General features: G+C 39.7%; 1 protein-coding gene across 4 annotated transcripts in view; it reads right to left on the bottom strand.

Annotated features, from left to right (window-relative positions):
- The window catches only part of BMPER (BMP binding endothelial regulator), a 147,486-nt gene that overhangs the window by 48,952 nt on the left and 78,937 nt on the right, over positions 1-19,597 (bottom strand). For all 4 annotated transcript variants that reach the window (XM_038164753.1, XM_038164763.1, XM_038164772.1 and 1 more), the window contains 3 exons: positions 17,535-17,639; positions 12,167-12,212; positions 3,641-3,970 (listed from right to left, as the gene is read on the bottom strand). In XM_038164753.1, the coding sequence (XP_038020681.1) occupies positions 3,641-3,970; positions 12,167-12,212; positions 17,535-17,639 (481 nt within the window). The remainder of the gene's footprint in view (positions 1-3,640; positions 3,971-12,166; positions 12,213-17,534; positions 17,640-19,597) is intronic.

Below are 19,597 nucleotides of genomic sequence, written 5' to 3'. Positions count from 1 at the left end.
AGCACAGACACAAGAACAAAATGCTTGTGCAATAGAGGAATAGGTAAGTAACACCAGCCCCACATTACCTACCAAAGACTCTTTTGTCTTTCTAGCACACAAATCTGGATAAGGACTCAACACATCCCAAGCACACCCATAGCTGCCAGTGCAGAGTGCAAGGACTGCTGCTGCATGCCATCCAGGGCTACAGCTGGTGAGGAATTTAGCAACAAAACAGGTTTTCACTGGAAAATGCCAATTCATCAGAACTGAAATGCTTCAGGGAGACATATCATATTCAATGAACTTCCAACACAGCACCGGCAAGGCTCCAAGCTGGTTTCCTGCCAGCTCGCCTGGTGGGCCGCCTGGAATCCTGAATGATCAGGGTATGAAACTCCAAGACTGCTCTGCCATGCACACTGCCCTGTAGCCAGGGACCACAAGACTTCCTGAATCTTTGGGCTTGTCTGTTTTATCTAAGGCTCAATTCCCAGCTCTGCAAAAGGAAAACCAAAATCCGTGGGAATACTGGCTGAGCTGTAAGCACCAGACCCTGCATTTCCCAGCCCAATTTTACTTTGAATTTTACTTCTAGTGCTGCATTTTTGCTTATTTTTCATTACTTCATCTCTCTCTTTTTTCACCCTACACTGGGAAAGCATATATTTTTTTAAAACTCCATGTTTCCTTGGAATCCATGTTTCCTGGAAACAGACATTTCTCCAATTTTTTTCCCCTGGTACTCAGAACTTCCTCTGGAACAAAATGTTTGCCTTTAAACCAGTTCTACTCATCACATTCTTCCTCTCTACAGCCTCTCTGCTGCTTGTCCTCTCCCAGCAAAATGGAGCCAGGTCATTCTGCAACTTCTCAGGCCTTATGTGCTGAAGGAAGTAGGACTTGGCCCATCATGCTGTATTCAGCAAGAGAAACCTGATCCTGCTCCGTTAAGGGGAGGAATTATTTAGGCTATAATTTGCAGTGATTACACACTGTTTGGTATGTTGTTATATGCCATGTTTGCACTTCCTCTGCCAACACATGGACAAAGATGTGTGCAGTCATTTATTAGGCTTGCACCAGAGACAAATGGAATAGCAGCAGGATTAGCTGTCATTCATCTTCAGTTGAAAACCTTTCCTTGGCCTGTGGTTGGCTAATGAAATCCACATCTCCTGAATTCATGGTGTTCAGCTGGCTGCAAAGAAAAACCCTCAAGAAGCTTCTAATTAGAAGTTGTGAATAATGGTCAACTTGTGTGCGTTTTACAGACAGCCACAAAAATTTGCATTGCCACTTTGAGGAATGAGCCCAGAGCTGGGATCCACATTATGCAGACTCACTTTTCCAGAGACAGGTGCCTAAATTCTCAGCTCAACAGCGGGTGCTAGTGTCCCCCCTGAAAAAAAATTATGCTAGATAATGAGTATGACAATGTGTCACGCCTGTGACCTTATCACTGCATAAGAAAGACTGGTTTCACTGCTTTCACATGGCATTTAATTGAATTAACAGTAAACAGTATCCTCACTGAACAGTACTTCACTGTGTTAGAGAAATCTCTCAGGAATACAGGAGTACCTAACACATGCTAATGAGAAAGTTTTAAACTTCCCCTCAGTATTTATCTATGCAAAGATACTATAGTTTCAGAACAGTTTTTCAAAACAAAAGTAAGTCCTCTGGTTTAGCATTTTGACAATTAATATATTTGCTAAGACTCAAAAGACCTGAGAGAATGCTATTTCCCTTCCCTGTTTCTAGAAATAAGGTAGACATATTACTTCTAGTGCAGCAGTTTTGCTTATTTTGCATTACTTTCTCCCTCTCTTTTTTTACCCTACACTGGGAAAGCATATATTTTTTTAAATTATTCTGAAACAGAAATTTCTCCAATTTTTTTCCCCCGGTGAAAAAATTCTATAAAGTTTCTCATTTCCTCTTGCTTGTGGTGTTTGTTCCTTGCAGACAACTTTTTACTTGAGCACAAAGCAAGCCAAATAAGATGGTACTGAACAGTAAATTAGGCCTTGCTTTTCAAACCAGTGCCTCCATTTTGCTGGATGGCCCCAGTGAAATATTTACATAATTTTACAACTTAAACTCATTCCAGCCATCTTTAACTATGAATATATAATTGATCATCTTAACTACAAGATATGTTGCTGCAACTTTGAAAAACATTAATTTTGTGTTTAAGAACTGATATTTTCTCTGTTCTTATCTGTAAGTATCAAACGATACCGTGTATTGAGTTTGTATGGCAAGATTTTGGAAGGAGAGAGCTACAGGGGTGGCTTCTGTGAGAAGCAGCCAGAAACTTCCCCTATGTCCGATGGAGCCAATTGCAGCTGTCTCCGAGATGGACCGATTCCAGCTGGCTCCAAGATGGGCTTGGCCTTGGCAACAGTGGGAGCACCTCCAGGATAACATATTTAAGAAGGAGGAGAAAAGCCCTGTGCAACTGCAGTCAGAAAGAGGAGAGAGAGTGCAAGATTAACAATTCTGCAGTCAGCAGAGAAGGAGGGAGAGGAGGTACTGACGCAGATATTCCCCTGCAGCCCAGAGTGCAGACCATGGTGAGACAAGGCTGCCCTCCTGCAGCCCATGGAGGTCCATGCTGCAGTAGACATCCACCTGCAGACCCTGGATAACCCCACACTGGAGCAGATGGATGCCAGGAGACTGGGACCCCATGGAGAGAGGAGCCCACCCTAGAGCGTACTTGCTAGCAGGACTTGTGACCCCATGTGGAATCCACATTGCAGTCTGTTCCTGGAGGGCTGCACCCTGTGGAAGGGACCTGTGTCTTTGAAGTTTGTGAAGAAATGTAGCCCATGGGAGGGACTCACATTGGAGAACTTTGCAGAGAACTATCTCCTGTGGAAGGGACTCCATCCTGGAGCAAGGAGTGAATGTGAGGAGTCCTCCCCCTAAGGAGGAAGAACTGGTAGATACAATATGTGTGATGGACTGACTGCAAATGCCATTCCCAATCCCCCTACACCACTCAGGGCAGAAGGAGGTAGAGAGAATCAGGAGTAAAGTTAAGTTTGTGAAGAAGGGGATTTAGAGTGTGGAGGCTTTTTGAAGATTTTACTTGATTTCTCAGTATCCTACCCTAATATTATTGGCAACAAATTAATTTCCCCAAATGGAATCTATTTTTTCCCATAATTGTAATTGCTGAGTGATATGAACCAGTCCTTATCTTGAACCACGAGTCTTCCACTATATTTTCTCTTTCCTGTCCAGGTGAGGAGGGAAGTGATACAGTGGCTTTGGTGGGCATGTTTGGTTGATGTCCAGCCAAGATCAACCCACCATACTCTCCATAAGACACTTTTAAGTTACTGGAAGTGAAAGTCATGGCACATTTGTTTGTTTGGGCAGCTAGTTATCAGCTGCAGAATGAAACACAGCTTAGCAATATCCTGCAGGCTTCAAACTCATAGCTGGGATTTCTGTCTGCTTGTGGCTGCAGGAATTTTCAAAGCGCTGTGGGTTTCTCTGATCTCTAAAGAGTTATAATTCTATTTATTACTGCTATCATGTTTTTTACTGACTACTGTTTATGCTGAACTACAGAAGTTCTTCAGAGAGAAAGAACACACACACACAAACACATACACAAACACACACATACTTGTCTTACCTGCTTTGGTTGTCACTTTCAGCAAATAACCATCCAAATCGATGTGAAATTGCGGTGTCTCGCAAGGTAGTGAAATTCGGGTCCCATTCCACTTCACTGTGAGGTGCTGCTGGAGGCTGATTGTGCTTCTGCCCAACACAAGGTCCACTGACTTTGTCCAGGAGAAAGAACGGGTCCGACGGGCATCGTTTTTTACCAGCACCTGAAAGGGTGAGGCAGAGGAGGAGCAGTCTTTCGTCAAAACGTACTGACATGTTCCCTGAAAGTTAAATGTCCGTCCATCAAAAGTGTTGTAGTGAGGATCTCCAAATACAGTGCAAACTCCAGGCTCTGCAGGTGAGTGAGAAACAAAAGCGCCATATCAATCAAAGCTGGAAAAAAGCAGTTGATAAGAACTTAGAGAGGCTGCTCTCAACTAATCTATCTGCTCTACAGGGTAGATTTTGACTGGTGCCCACAGGGCAAATATATCTTTAAAAACAAAAGCTTCATTGCTTTAGAAGTCTTTCCCAAAGTGGCTGGTAACCAAAGGCCAGTTCATCCCTGGGGCAGCATAGGAAGGCTAACCTGTAACTTTGTCCCTTAAAAATAACGTACAGTTTAGGTTATTACAATGCCTGTGAACTTTTAAAAATTTCAGTGACTCCCTGAAATTAAAAACCATCAGATTACTTTAGCAGGAGCTGGGTCAGTTCATATTTTACATATATACACTTATAAATATTGTACATTTATAAACTAGTGTGTTTACATGCTTTTTCCCCAAAATACCTGTAGAACCAGCATCTTTTTTCAGTGTTACAAGCTATTGTATATATTGTTTATACACAACTGACTTGTAGTAGTTATTGATATCACACTACTAACTAAAAGTCAGTAGTATATGATTAACATGATGCAATAACTTCCGAAGAGCATGGTATCTCTACCAATCATTTGCATCATTACAAATGGATGAAGATTCCTTATGGATGCTTGAAGCCATACACTAGTCAGAGAACTCACAGCCCAAAGAGAGAGCATTTCCATATTCATAGCAAAGATGCTGAGTTACCCTGCAGCTACCCAGCAACTGATTGAATTGCCTCACAACCAAAGATAGCAGCAAATATATTTGCCTTGCAGCCTTCTGGTATAACAATAAGTTCTAACCACGCTGCTGGTATTCCTGGAAGAAGGAGTCTCAAGTCAGAGAAATGCACATTGCTATTGCCAGCTGTATACCCATGGGCTAAGGCTGCTTTTGAAAGATGATGTCTGTTTAATTAACAACGGCTTGCTTGAAAAACCAGCTTAAAAAAAGCCAAATTCAAATCTACAAGAAAGAAGGAGACATGAATCTTATGGAGAAGGGGAAGGGAATTCCTCCCATGAGGTGCAATACAATTCTAACGACACAATACACCTTTCCCAACGGAGTTTTTGCAGCCTAGGCAGAGTGCTATGCTAAAGTAACTGTAAACTTTCTGGTGTTTTTCTAGCTGTAAAGAGCACCCAAAGAAACTTACATGGAGACACATAAAATTGAGATGAAGGAGGCCCCAGGAGACATTACCTTCTTTTTCTCCAGCTGCAATGAAGAATCACCTGCACCGATATTATTTCTGACTGATGTTTATCTAACCTGTCCATAAAGAGCAGTAGTAACAGCAACTCCATTCCCACCTCTGGCAACCTGTTGCAGTTTTGGTCTGTCCCTACTACAACAAATGTCTTCTAAAGGCTAATCTCACTTTCTCCTCACTGCATGTTGCAGAGCCATCACTGAGCTGGTACCTGGGTGATTTGTACTTTACCCCTAATTGGCCACATGCATGCTTCTTTAGCTGTGCCAGTAACTCATCTTGGCACCATTATTCTCCTTTTTACTGTGTCTGGCAACTAGGGACCAAAAGTTTCAATTTCTCAAGGTTATCATATTGACAACTCCATCAGAAATCAAAATGGTCCATATTTGATCAACATCTCCAGAAAACAGGCCTGACAGACTTTAAGCAGAGCCTGAAAACCAAGACATTTAGGCAAAAGAGTGCTTTTAAAAATGTGCACTTCCATGAGTTTTCTTTTCCTCACTGATACCAATGAGGATGTCAATTACTGCTTTCCAAAGTTCATTACAAGATTAATTGATTCTCCATAGATTGGCAGGAACTGTACGGATTTTAATTAATAACATCATTTTTACCAATAGGAAAAATAATCTATAGATTTTGTATGAAGACCATCTGACTTTACGTGTTACTAAATCATACTAACACATTTCTGATTTCCTTGTGTAAACATTTAAGTATCTACATGACGAGTATTAAGAGACATGTTATTATCAGCTAAGATTGTACTTCAACTATTCCAGTTTTATTTTTTTTCTTAAATTTAATAACAACTTTTATGAAAATGTTTATGAAAAAACATCAGCCAAACATTAGAGAAGATTCTAGAGGAGAGACTTGATTTTTCTCTGTGTTTCTAAAGGCCAAGAACGTGGACATGTTATACATGTTTTTAACCAACCTACTGGGAAGCGGAGGCTGGTTCTTCACCTAAACAAGTGACTAAGAGGCAAGACATGAGAGGAACACATATAATTTAGAGATGTGCAAATAAAATTGATAGTACCAATAGGATCCAAAGGAAATATTTATTTTTAATTTCTAATGTGCTATGCAGAGTAATGTTGTTTTATGTTATGTTACATCATGTCACGTCATATGTCAATTTGATGCCGTGCAGTTAAAAATGTATTTTGGACTGGATAGCTGAAGGTCTGATCCAAACTTCGCTGTTTTCTTTAATAACCAAGGAAATGGAGGAGGGAAAATCCACCTAAAAACAGCCTGAATAATTGATTCTCTGATATCACTGTGTAAAACATTCTTGAAAGGTTTGCTAAAATTGTGGGGTTTAAAAATAAATCCACACCCTGCAAGTGTGTGTGTGATAACTCAGGCACTGCCAGTAAGAAAAACTGCTTGGCCTAGAAATAAACCTTAAATACCGGGTGTAATAAGACCGTCAACATGAAAAGAATTCCTGCCATTTTTAGGTTTTGAGTTGTTGTTTATTTCCTTTTGGGAGAGTTTCAATCACGTAATATTTTATGGTTTGCTTCTTTTTCTTCTTCTTTTTCTTTTTTTTGTTTTTCCTTCTTTTTCTTCTTATTTCTTTTCTTTTTTCTTTTTGAAACAAACCAGTCTTTCTACTTGGCAATTTTTGAAATCTATTGGAAGCAGATCCTAACAGATCCTAACTAGATCCCTAGTTAGGATTGTGTATGACTTTCTTCTCTGTTGGGACATAACAGATGAAGAGGTGCTGCTGCATCACCAAAGTTATGTTCCCCAATCCTGCAGTATGAATTTTGCAAGCTTATGATAACAAGGTATAGGGTGACAGGTGTAGATCTTTTCCTTTTTTCCCTACAGTAAGTTCACAGCTTATTGCCAACACTCCGTGTGTCAGCTGTCTAAGGTAGAGCTAGAAAAGGGCATTCTATACAATATTTCCCCCGAGACTCCCCCAACCTCCAACTACTTTCAGATTAGGGACTTTCTGAGTTAGACATGGTTTCTATTAATTTAGTAACCTTTGATAGAAATATTTTCTGTGATTTTTTCCAGTCCAAAATTGTTTTTAGCATCCTCGGGCAAAGGAAATGAAGAATCATTGCCTCTTGCTCATTTTGAATGTGGCATTCATTATCTTTGGTGTCTTCTTTTGCTCATCTAGATGTGCACATGAATGCAAATTTACCCATTCCCTCTCTATCCTTGAAAAACACAGATTTTTCAAGAGAGGGCCCCAGAGCTATGTTCAGGAGGCTGTGATTTTCAATACACCTCAGGCACTCAACTCTGCTTAAACATTATTGAGAGCTGGATGCAAACACCACTAAATCTCTTTTGGAAATCCTGCATGTTGCTCCCAAATCAATATTCAGACCTTCACAAAAACTTTTGGGAGCTTGGCAGTTTTTTACATTTGTTTTTTAAGCAACTAAATACGGACTTCACACTTTCACGTTTGACTAAAATATTAAACTACATGTGTGATTAATGCAGTTTGCTCAGCTCCCACCTAAGGCCCTACAGCTCACTTGCCAACTAATAATAGTATTTAGGTGCTAAAAGTGAATACTATAGAACTGTTGGCATGTTTTCCTTGAATTTTCAAATCACGCTCCCAATTCAAGTGAAATAGTGACTTTCATTAGAAAAGGCAGTGTTTTTGAAAACACATGTAGCTGTACAAAAAAGGAAGTTAAAAAAGCAACAGCATGGAAAAGAACACATTAGCATTTCCTAAGTTTCAACATACTCTCATAAGGAAAAAAAAAAAATCACAACCTATTTGGCCAATGTGGAGGGATAAAAGTCTGAAAGACCACTCATTTCTAGTAAGTAGTACGCTGAGTACAGGTAAGAACCACTTATTAAACTAAGTGGTTGCCAAAAAGAACCTTTCTGCCTTCCACCCAATGCCTCCATTCCCCCAGACAGTATTTAGCCTTTTTAGAAAGGCAAAATATATATACTGTGTGTTGGAGGCCAGACAGACAGTCAGCACACACATCCTGACCAGCCGAGAGCACGAGCATATTGGCTGGGCAATTAGCACACTTGTAGCTCCAGACCAGCCACAGGATATATTGTCTCTAGCTGGGTTTATTATTTGTTGGGATATAAAGGAAATGGGACACAAATCCATAGGAAACCAGGCTCTGTTAGCTCTGGTGCTCATGGAATAGCTTGTTTTGTTTTTTCAGGAGATCAGAGCAGTCAATTGAAGTCCAAGATGTCCAGATGTCTGATCACACTCTGCTGGGCTTGTAGGTAGTTAAGAGTGGCCAAGAAAAATATACTTTAAATTATAACTAAAATCTGTCTGGACACTTTCTAAGTTAGAAGAGGGAGGAAAAAACACAAGTTTACCAGTGAAGGCTGTTCTGGTTGCAGATCTATAATTCAAAAATATCTCAGCTTTTTAAAAATAAAATGAAACTTTGAATGTAATTAGCCCATATGCTGAATTAAGCCCTAAATCAAACAGAGCACATTATTAACCTCTAAAAACTAGCTACAGAACACGCATAATAGAATTTAATTAGGTTTTCTGTAAAAAATGCATAGCCATAGCGGACTTTCCTCATAACTGCTGCATAGTGCAGCTTGATATAATACACATTACAAGGTGTGGTGTCAAAAACTGCACAAGAGTCTTTATGGTCTATTTCATAAATAAAATAGCTATTCCAATTTGTCCAAATACATATTTATACAGTAGACCATCACAGCTGAAATGGGAGGTAAATCATGAAGAGTATTACAGTATGAATAAACAATTGCAGTCATTTTGTTGCTGCATTTCTTCATGGAAAGGAAATAACAGAAAAAACAGGGACCTATGTGGTCCTTTAGACCCAGTTCCTGCTCTTACAGGTACCCACAATGCATAACCTCACTTTGTTTCTTTTTCTTTTCTATTATTTGTAAATCAGCACTTTTTCAGTAATTCATAAAGAAAAAAAACATATAAAAAGGATGTTGGACCAACCTCTTCCTCCTAAGGTGGGTCCAAATGCCCTTGAGTTTGGTTTAGCTCTGTTGATCATTTTGTTAATTAAACAAGCTGTGGAATGATTTGTGATGAACGAAATTTTCTATCCCAAAAGCAGCCTTCACTGCAAGATGAATCATGTGTACTGCACATGTAAACTTAGATGATTGCAATCCACTTTGAAAAAACTTTGTCCACAAAATCTCACAAAGACTGGTGTAAGATTGTGCTAGCACTGTTAATAATGATTAAAGTATATTTATGTGATTTTAGTAACAAGTTTTCATCCTGTGTACTGTAATTTCAGCAAGGCCTATGAATTCTTCTTTGTCAAGAACAAAGATTTTACTTCCACTGCAAGTTCCTATCTATGTCTGAAGTTGAGAGCAGTCTGTTAATGTTATTTGAACTCAGGTTTAGTTTTTTCTTATTTTTAATATGAAAATGACCTTGGTCTAACATAGGATTACTAATTTATGGAATTGACGTCAGTGGTGATTTTTCTAAATCAAGCCCAAAAGAGTACATTTCATTACATTTTTTACAGCAGCATAAACTAAACTGTTGAATTTTCCACTGGTATGACCACTGTGTTTAATTAGTGATAACTGTACGCCAGCCATGGAGCTTAAAAAGCAACAAGCCAAAACTAACTATAGTTAACTTCAGCAACAGTAGACAAAAGAGACTCTCCAGCCCTTTAGGAGACGAGGTACTTTTTCTCTTTGCAACAAACTGCTTTGAAAATAATCCTTTGATTATTTTTTTTTTTAGTTTAAAGCATATCCTTTCACAACGTGACTGGTTTTGACCCACTTCATAGAAATTGGCTGCATTTAAACTGTACTCAAAGCTCCCCCATGTACAGTATGTTCTTATACCTCCCTATGTTGTTTTTACGTTGGAAAATTAATATCGGCTGGAGCACCAGAAATGTTTGGTGTGTTAGTATATGGAGACAGGATCAGGATCAACATAAGTGAGTGGGTGAGGGGAGGGGCTGTGTGTACATCTTATCAGAAATAGGCTGAATTAGCAAAGTTTCCAATTACTGTCAGATGATAGTTGTGATGAGATTTACAGTACTTCTGCTGCAAAGGTGGAATTAATTCTTTGCAAATGGCGAATGTTAAAATACCAATGTTAAAACAGACAGTGGTATTCACCACTGCTGAGTATGTAAGCTCCTTCCTCATATACTCTGTAAAAGCCAAGAACGCCCTGTTAATCATGAAAGTTTGGAATCAGCTCTTCTCCAAGTACTGAATGGGTCCATAGTGAGATAACTGTAAAGACCCCTCTGTTTCATCTGCTATGGTGAAGCATGGGACAGTGAGAAAGGACGAGCCTCTTAGGCTCAAGCACAGGCAGGGCAATGCAGATAGGACCCTTAACACCCTTGATTCCTTACCATAAGGGAACAAGGTTGTTTATCCTTTGGGGAGACCTAATAGCAGGCTGCCAGTACATAGAAAGAGGTCACTGGGGAAGATGGAGCCAGGCTCTTTACAGATCTGCATGGCCGGAGGACAAACAATAATGATCTGGCCTTAATTTCATGTTTGTAGTCATGAGAATTCCCTTCTTGTATCACCAAGAAGTTTTGAGATTTTAGGTAATCTGGCTCCTAGATAAGTTATTTTAACTTTGAAGAACTGCAATTTTTTGCCTCCTTCTCCCATGAAACAATTATCACAAGTCATCACTCTCTGTCAGCATTTCTGGAGTCACTGTACTGTCTTATTTTGAACCTCTTACAGTAGACGGTCTCCTGTGCTTTGACGGAATGGCTGGACCCACTCTTTTCCTCCCCTCTCATGTTACAGAACACAGGAAGAACACATGCAAAAGGTTAAATTAGACTGAATCAAAAAAAAAAAAAGAGGTGAGATAGAGATTGATAAATTCATGACACTAATGGTGTGTCATATCTAAGCAAAGGTCTATGCAAATTTCTTCTCCTTTGAAACCGAGCTAACATGAAATCAACTGCTAGTTAGTTGAATCCTCTTTCATTTCTTCCTCTGCTCAGTATTATTTCAAGGGTTTCTAAGTGTGTTGTCCTTTGTATTTGCTCTCATTTTAATAATGAAGACTTGCAAGCTAGATGTATTTTATCCCAAGATACACGTTTCAAAATAATTGAGCCGCAGAGTGAAAAAACAGGTATTTAGCATAGGGGGTTTGTGCAATTCAAGAGAACCCAGAACTGAGTTGAACAGCAAAACCATTTGATTTTAGACAAAAGCCTTCCTATAGGTCATAAAACCCCATTTTAGCAGTCTGTCCCTATTCGGTAAAATACTTAAATATGTACTGAAGGAAATATGTAATGGTATCTTGTTAACGTCAGCTCTCTCTGTTGAGTTAAATAGAACAAACTTAAAGATAACTATTTGTGTAAGTCCTTTGCTGACTAGGAGGGTGATGTTGCAATTTAATGATCATTCCTGAAGAGAGGAGTAAAGGTATAAGAATGTAAGAGTTTAACTAAGCATCATAAACTAAGAAGAATAGTTTTCTATTCTACTTTCCACTGCTGGCCCAGACTGTGTCTCAGATTTCTGCACACCTTTTTTTAACTCTCACAAATCATCTGCAAAGGTGGGATTATATATGCACATAACAGGTTACATAGTTACAGGTTAGGTGTAAAATGTACCCAAGTCCTAAAAGTTATAAAACTATTCATTTTCTTGGTTTATTTCCTACAAATTTCACAGACCTTTCACATATCTTTCAAAATGCAGCACCTCAGATTTGACAAACAGCATCATTTTGAAAAAGAAAATAAAAACAAAATACCCAAGCATTTTAGTTTAAAATTACAGATTTACAGGAGGCAAAATCCATTGCTAAAATAATCATTTGCCCTTTAGCTAAAAAGAAGGCAGAAAAGTAAGCATACTTCCATATATTTATTTTTTCAGAAAGAACAAAAAAGAGTTTAAAGAATGTGAAGAAAGGACTTACTTTCAGTGCAAATCGGACAGCATCCTTTTCTGTTCAGGATTTTACCCTAATTGGGAGAAAGACAGGCTGGTTTAATGAGAGAGTTCTTGGAGCAATGACTGTGTCATGTTGTAAGACTGGATAAGCCTTTGAAAATAATTCAAGTTGTGTTTGAACTCAATGCCCTGGTTAAAACTTCAAATATCAGGTGCTAAAAATAGACAGAGCTATTCAATAAGCTTCCTGGCGGTCTTATAAGAAGTGAAATACTGTAGGGGTTCTCTGTTACCACTTTTCTCTTTAGAGAGTGTGAGATAATTTTGGACTTGCACAGATAGCTAAAGCAGTCACTGGGTTAACAAGATCACTACCTTTTCTCCCACCTCCCCAGAATATATACCTTTCCTATGTATTCCCTGCTTCATGGCAGGCAGGCAGGCAGGCGGAAGGAAGGAAGGAAGGAAGGAAGGAAGGAAGGAAGGAAGGAAGGAAGGAAGGAAGGAAGGAAGGAAGGAAGGAAGGAAGGAAGGAAGGAAGGAAGGAAGGAAGGAAGGAAGGAAGGAAGGAAGGAAGGAAGGAAGGAAGGAAGGAAGGAAGGAAGGAAGGAAGGAAGGAAGGAAGGAAGGAAGGAAGGAAGGAAGGAAGGAAGGAAGGAAGGAAGGGTCGAAGTGTCGGAAAGAAGGAAAGAAGGAAAGAAGGAACTCAGTCAATTCCATTTCTGGTTGTGCCTTAATACAAGACTGACTAGGTGCAGGAGGAATCCCTCTGTGTATGTACATTCATGTCCTTTTTCAGTCTTCATTAGTTTAAAAGATGTTTTATCTGATTTTACTTAAATTACCTAAAGTCAATCAGCAAGCTAGCAGAGAAGCCTGAAAAATTTGAGACTGAACAATGTGTTTTTCCAAGCAAAAACTGGTGTTGGTTATAAGAGATCGTGCAGTGATATTGGAGCTCACCCATATTCCCACACAGGGAATGCAGAGGTATATGGAGCTGTGCTTTTCCCCAGCATTGACCCTTTGCTCCAACAGCAGCTGAACACAGAGGAAGTCCCCACTGTGTGACCACTGCTCCTATTCCCACCAAGCAGGTGAGCAAGGTGAGGACAGCAAGAGCAAGCAAATGGAGCTGTGTTGTCCTGACCACTCAACAGTATAGAAAACTTGTGAAAACAGACAAAAAATTGGTGACAGGTCTATGCAAAGAGTGGGGAAGTGGGCACAGGCAGCTCTATTGCTGTCTGCCTTGTTTTCTGCCTACAGTGCTGCCAAGCTTTGACAAAGTGCATGGGAAGGCATGAACTCCAAGTATCATCGAGCAAACTGGAGTAGAGCCTGTTCAATCCTGCTCTTGCTTGATGTACGCACATGGCATGAATGAATCCTTGGTCATGAATGCAGTTGGGCACATCATCCACAGGGCAAGCTTGTCTTTGAATATGCAACTTTATGTGAACATACTTGAGACACATCTGGACTTCAGAAAAGGGCTGGATCAGAGTTGCACCGGCAGAGTGAGCAGCACTTAAAAGTTTGTGTGACTACCAGGTCCCCAGGCAAAGAGAATAGCTGAGGACTAGGCTGCAACAGGCAGGCCTACCAAGCAGCTGCTAGAACAGAACCCCTTAAAGGTGGAACCCTTAAAACCACACAGAAAAAACACATAGAAATAGCAACACATATTTGTAGGAATGGAGACATGCAGCTGAATGCCACACACTGCACTACACAGCCTTACCTCTCTGTTTCAATAAAAGAGTTGAAATCATCAGCCGAGCTGGAAGTGGCAAGAATTCAAGTGAAATTGAAATCTCCAAGGCAGCCTGCTGAGGCTGGTTACTTGAGCCACCATGTTGGCCCAAGATCCTGTTTTTGTCTTGCAGAATAAGGAAACCCATTATTGCTAACATGTGCTGCAAGAGTTCGTTAGCATTGAGGGTTCCCTTAGGAGTGGGCTAAGTGATGTGATCCCATTTTTCCCTATGAATATTTATAAGCAGACCACATTTGAGTCAATTTATTTTCAGGGATTTTTCTTCCTTTTTATGGGGTTTTCAATTTTGTGTCTGAGGTTTTTATTTTCTATTTTTTTTAAGGCAAGACTAATTGCTGGGGAAAGGGGGTTGTTTGGTTGTGCAATAGCAACAGCTGTTGTTTTTTTGTGCCTCATTTGGCACTAGAGTAAAAACAGCAACTTTTTGTTTGCAGTAATAACAGATGTGTATAACATTATATGCAGTCTGTTCTAGAGATGGAAGAACGTGTTCTGAATAAATTTTCAGCTCACTTGAAGTTCACGGGTTCAAAATTTACCCACAGACTCAAACCCTACAAATGTCTTCACCTGCCATGAATTTAATTCTATTAACTTTTGCACAGCCTTTGAGCTCAGAAAAGGTTGTATGCTGTAAAATTCAGCAAGCTCTCCTCTAGCAGTACAAAAAGAGACATGTTCACGACCACTGATCATTACCACAGACTTAAGATGTTAGTGAGGAATGCAAAGGCACAAGGAGAGGGGGCAAGGTGACAAATTATAAAGATGGGTAATCAGAAAGGAGATGGCACAAGGCAAGGAACAGATTAGAGCAGAGCTAGGGCAAGTAAATAGTGAATTCAGTAAGAAGAAGTCTAAAGGATCTCTGAAACTCAGTCTTGCCAAATGTTGAGATTGTTCCCTTTCTATAAAGTATTTAAGCATGTGTTTAAGTTTCAGCACACATGGAGGGCCTACTAACTTCAGCAGAACTGGACACGTGCTTAATAGCTCTGCTGAATGGGGGCTAGTGTGCACCGCACCTTGCAGGTTGGCACTCCAGGTAACTTGAGAGAGGAAATATCTGTGTGGAGTCAGTGGTCAGAAAGTAACAAAAAGAAACCACAAGCCACAAGGCTCACTAGAATGCCAAGGAGGACCAATCTTACTAGAAATGTGAGAGGAGGGACTAAATTTGAAAAATATATTGCCTCCAGAGCAGATGAAAAGAATCTAAGAAAGACATTTCCTGCAATGGCTGTTGTGGGATTAAATGCTTCAAAAAGAAAAGAACAAAAGAAATATAAATTTTTGTCTAGTGCTATCAAGAAAACTAAAGAAATGGCAGAAACAGTCTTAAAAAATATGTCAGCCTGCAACAAGTAGATTGAATAATACAAATGGTTGTGCAGTATCAGAAATTTCTGCAGAATTACCACTTTGAAATCCACACGCCAAAATTTAATATGATAAATGAAATAAAATAAAATTCCATAACCAAAAACCCATCCACGATATCATGCAGAGAGTATTAAGACTGCATGGCAAAGCATTTAAGTCAAGGAATAATATTCTAGATTCTTTGTGAATCTTCAATCCTTTCACACTCAGTTGTCTGTATAATGATACACATTTAATGAGATAATTTTATGTTGCCTGACACCTGAGGGACACTAAACCACACTTTATTCCACACCAGTCTTCAACAGTCAGTGGAGACTGCTTACTGTCAAAAATATTGTGAAGAGAGAAAAGGAGTGGACACATCTACAGTTTGCAGAGACAGCAGCATAATTCTATGCATATTCAGACTGTCAGTATCAGAACCACAAATATATCTTTATCTTGAAAAATGTGGTGTTTTTAAGTGAAATTTTTAGATTTATGATAGAAAGTCTCATCAAAGATATTGGAGCAGAGAAGAAAAGTAAAATATTTAAATCAATTAGCATACATTATTTGCTTTAAAACTACTTGGTACCCACTTGGAATGGGAAAATAAATCTTACTCTGGAGTTTACATTCTTTCTCCTACTTCTCCATCCAGTTTAGCTTGGAAGAGCAGAAATGCAATGTGTACCTGTGGAGGAGGCTTGGTTTGCTTGCAGCTTGCATTTTAAGGTGGGGACCTGGCTGACTGATTATACACTGGGGGGAATGGCGCTGCAGGGTAACAAAGCTGGTCCTTCCAGCCCTAAGGAACCAGACCTTGTTTGCAGACTCACCTCAGAAGTCAGGGGCAGTTTAGGACTTTACATTAGCCTTGGAGCAGGTTCTATTGCAGCATTGAATGAGTTTGTCAGTCTCACTTCCATGCTGCAGCACTGTCAGTGGTGAATTTTTACCAACCACTATTTTCATTTTAGAAGCCACTTCAACTGATCATATAATGCTCAAATTTATATATGGATACAGCTGAAGCAATGCACTTAACTGAAGATCTCTATTAAGTCATATGAGCTACTTGATCTCAGAAGCATCTTAAACATTTAAAATGCATCAGCATAAGGAAAATATAAATGCGATGCAGTGTGTGTGAGACCTGAAGAGCCCAAGCTCTCACTTCCTGCTTATACTGTGAATGGCATGAAGGTAGCAAACTTGACTGCCATGTGCCATACAACATTCCCAGAAGAACAGCTCCATTTGTCCACACTTCCTGATGTGCATGCAGCATCTTGTGTGAGGCCCATTAAGAGGAGAACTGCCCTCTGCAGTGAGTGCCAGAGTGACAGGAAAAGTTCCCTTTTCTGAGGATCTTGAAGCCCACTGTCCCACCAGAATGGGAAATGCCAAGGTGCAGGCTCTTTATTATACCACTGCTTCCGTCAAAAGTTTACACATATAAAATTTTACAAACTAAGAGTTTTTAATTTAAAAATTTTATATTTAGGTGTCTGTGATTCACATTTTCCCCACTGGCTTCCAGGATCAAGAAGGAAACACTGAGAAGGTGTAATGCTAACAACTTGGCTCTCTCTTCTGCAAGTTTGCTTAAAGATCTGCCCCTACATGAGGTGCTATTTAGAGCTCCATCTTGTGAAAGCTTGAGCCATAAGACCAAAATCATTTGTTGGTGTCAGAAATCCAAGCAACAAAGGCTGACTTTAGCTCAGGGTTTCAAGTAAAGCTAATTTTTTTATGCCATTACGTTAAAATTACAGCATTCTTTGGGTTCACTTTGGTTGAACTGATTTTCTTTGATTTGTCTCATTTACATTTTCAACCAACTATAGAGCCCCGTTGCACTGAGAAATGCAAATACAACATCCAGTAGCTTGCCTTAACGATATACACACTACTGAAATATTAACACAGTCACCTCACCCCTGTATAAAATTATTAAATAAAACTCAAAAATAACTGTTCCAATAGAGGTACTTGGGACAGAGGAGGTTAAAGGAGAAGGAGAAAAGGAGCACAGAGTCTTCAGAGCAAGAACAGAGGCAGGAAGACCATATTCAGGATAACAGTAGCCATTTGGGGAATGCCAACCTAAATTAACATTCCAGATGATCTCTTCTTTCAAAACAGCACGCCCCACTGTCATGCACACACTTCCAAGAAACACTGGAAAAGATAATGTTGGAGCAGAAAAGACATGAAAGCACAGTTCTTTTAAAAAACTCACATGAGGACAGCTGCTGACTGGAATGCACTGTTTCTTGCGACACTCTGTCTTGCCTTTTACACAAGCACAGATGGTGCAGTTCACAGAGGACCACATCTCTCCATCCTGCAAGAGGGAACATGATATAATATCAGCTGGGGTGGCAACAAGAAGCTATTTCAGCAATGTATCATTGCACAAGAAAGGATGAATTTCCCTCTTGGCATTGTGTCATTGTTTAGTCTAAATTATTTTGAGGTGTCTGTCCATGGCCAGTTGGATTCAAGACACAGATCAAATTCAGCCAGGTTTTCTTCCCTTTGGCCTTTTTGGTAAGAAATTCATTTTTCCAAAGCTAACCAAATCACACTTGCATTTTCAACAGTGTTCTGATTATTTGCATTGTTTTCTCTCCAATAAGCATCTGAGTTGTGATCACATCTACCACAAATTTTCATTTAAGTTCACATAACTAGAAAAACCTGATTCACTGGGTTGAGTGATATCTTTAAGTTGTTGCACAGGAAAATATTTGATTAAGATGTCAGCAGATAGTGAATTTATTCCCATATGTAGCATCATTTTAACATAGGGCAGGAATGGTGAAATAATTCTAATTTAGATTACTACAGCACTTTCACAGATATTTGATCTGCTAAACATCTGAAAATATTTAGAAAAGATACAGTGCTGAATCTCTCAAAAGCAGAGCAGGTAAGACAGCCTATGTATAGCTCTGAAAAAATGAAGTGCAGAGCATAATATACCTCATGGTCTTGTCCCCACTTGGGATGAATTGCTTGTGGAACTGCCCTGGCTCCTATTTACATAGTGTTGCCTCTGCCAAGTGTGGTTCCTAAAACATTCTGTCTCACCCACTTACAGTCTAATGCAAGTCCGCTTAGAGCCAAACTGTGCATGTTTTCTGTTTACAGGGCTGCTGGGAAGGAATGGTGAGGATAGACCTGACAGGAACAGGCAGTTCAACAAGACAGCTGTGAATAATTATGTGCCCACCTCAACATGATGTTCTGACCAGAAACAGAAACAGACTATATCTGAAATGCCAAGGAGCCTAACTTATTCAGCTCAGCTTGCTTCATCAAAGGCTAACTCTCTCCTATTTTTTGTTCCTAGGGCATGTTTCTATTGCCTGGTGTTTCTGATGTTCTTCAGTCTCTAATGACCACTCACCAGGCATCTGCCAAGGTACCAGAATACATCACAGCTGACTACATGCAGCTGCCCTGAATTTTTGTCTTACAGCTGGTTTTGCACAGGAGTGCAAAAACACATTTTCTGTACCCATTCTACATGTGTTAGGCCATTGACTTCAACAGAGCAACACTGAATTTACTTTTTTGCACACAAGACCAGAAATGGATGTACTGTCTCGTTATTTTTTCACACTCCATATAATATTAGTAATATAATAAAATCTTCACAAGAAGCAGAATATTTTAGTTGGGTGCCTAAGAAGCAGGCATTTGTTCGCAAAGCACAATGGCGCCAGTGTGAAAGTGCCAATCAGATGGAGCATAGTCTCAGAGTACAGTAGGTTCACATGTAATTTCCAGAATAAACACTTCTGCTATGTACACAAAAGATGGAATAAATGGGAAGCAATTCTGGCTGAGCAAACCAAGTATTCACACAGGACTTAACATCTGATCTGATTCAAGGGTCTCTTAATTCACAGATGGCCCATGAGGTGACAGAATCTTTTTCTGACACAGTGTGAAAAAAAGCTGCACCACTTGGAAAAACAAACGGGGTCTCAAGAACAGCAGAAGTGTTCTGCAGGAAATCCCTTGTGATTTGAATACATTGGGTGAGAGTGCAGTAGGTAACAGTCATTACATGGCTACCCTGGTATAAGATGTCAGGGGTGCTGTCCTTAGCGGAGACGTGAAATGTAGTAAATCAAGTAACTTTCAGCCAAAATGAACTTCACAAAGCTCCTGTTGGCTCAGTTATGGAAAAGACTCTTTGGCTCAGCCGATAAAGCCTACATACCATTCAGAATATCTTCTCCATGAGTATCAGTGTTTGTTTGGGAAAGCAGAGAATTAATATCTCTTACT

The sequence above is a fragment of the Motacilla alba genome, chromosome 2, assembly GCF_015832195.1.
Source record: "Motacilla alba alba isolate MOTALB_02 chromosome 2, Motacilla_alba_V1.0_pri, whole genome shotgun sequence".
In the NCBI taxonomy this organism is placed as follows: Eukaryota; Metazoa; Chordata; class Aves; order Passeriformes; family Motacillidae; genus Motacilla; species Motacilla alba.
Note: the sequence above shows the minus strand (reverse complement) of the source record. Positions and strands in the feature narration are given on the sequence as shown.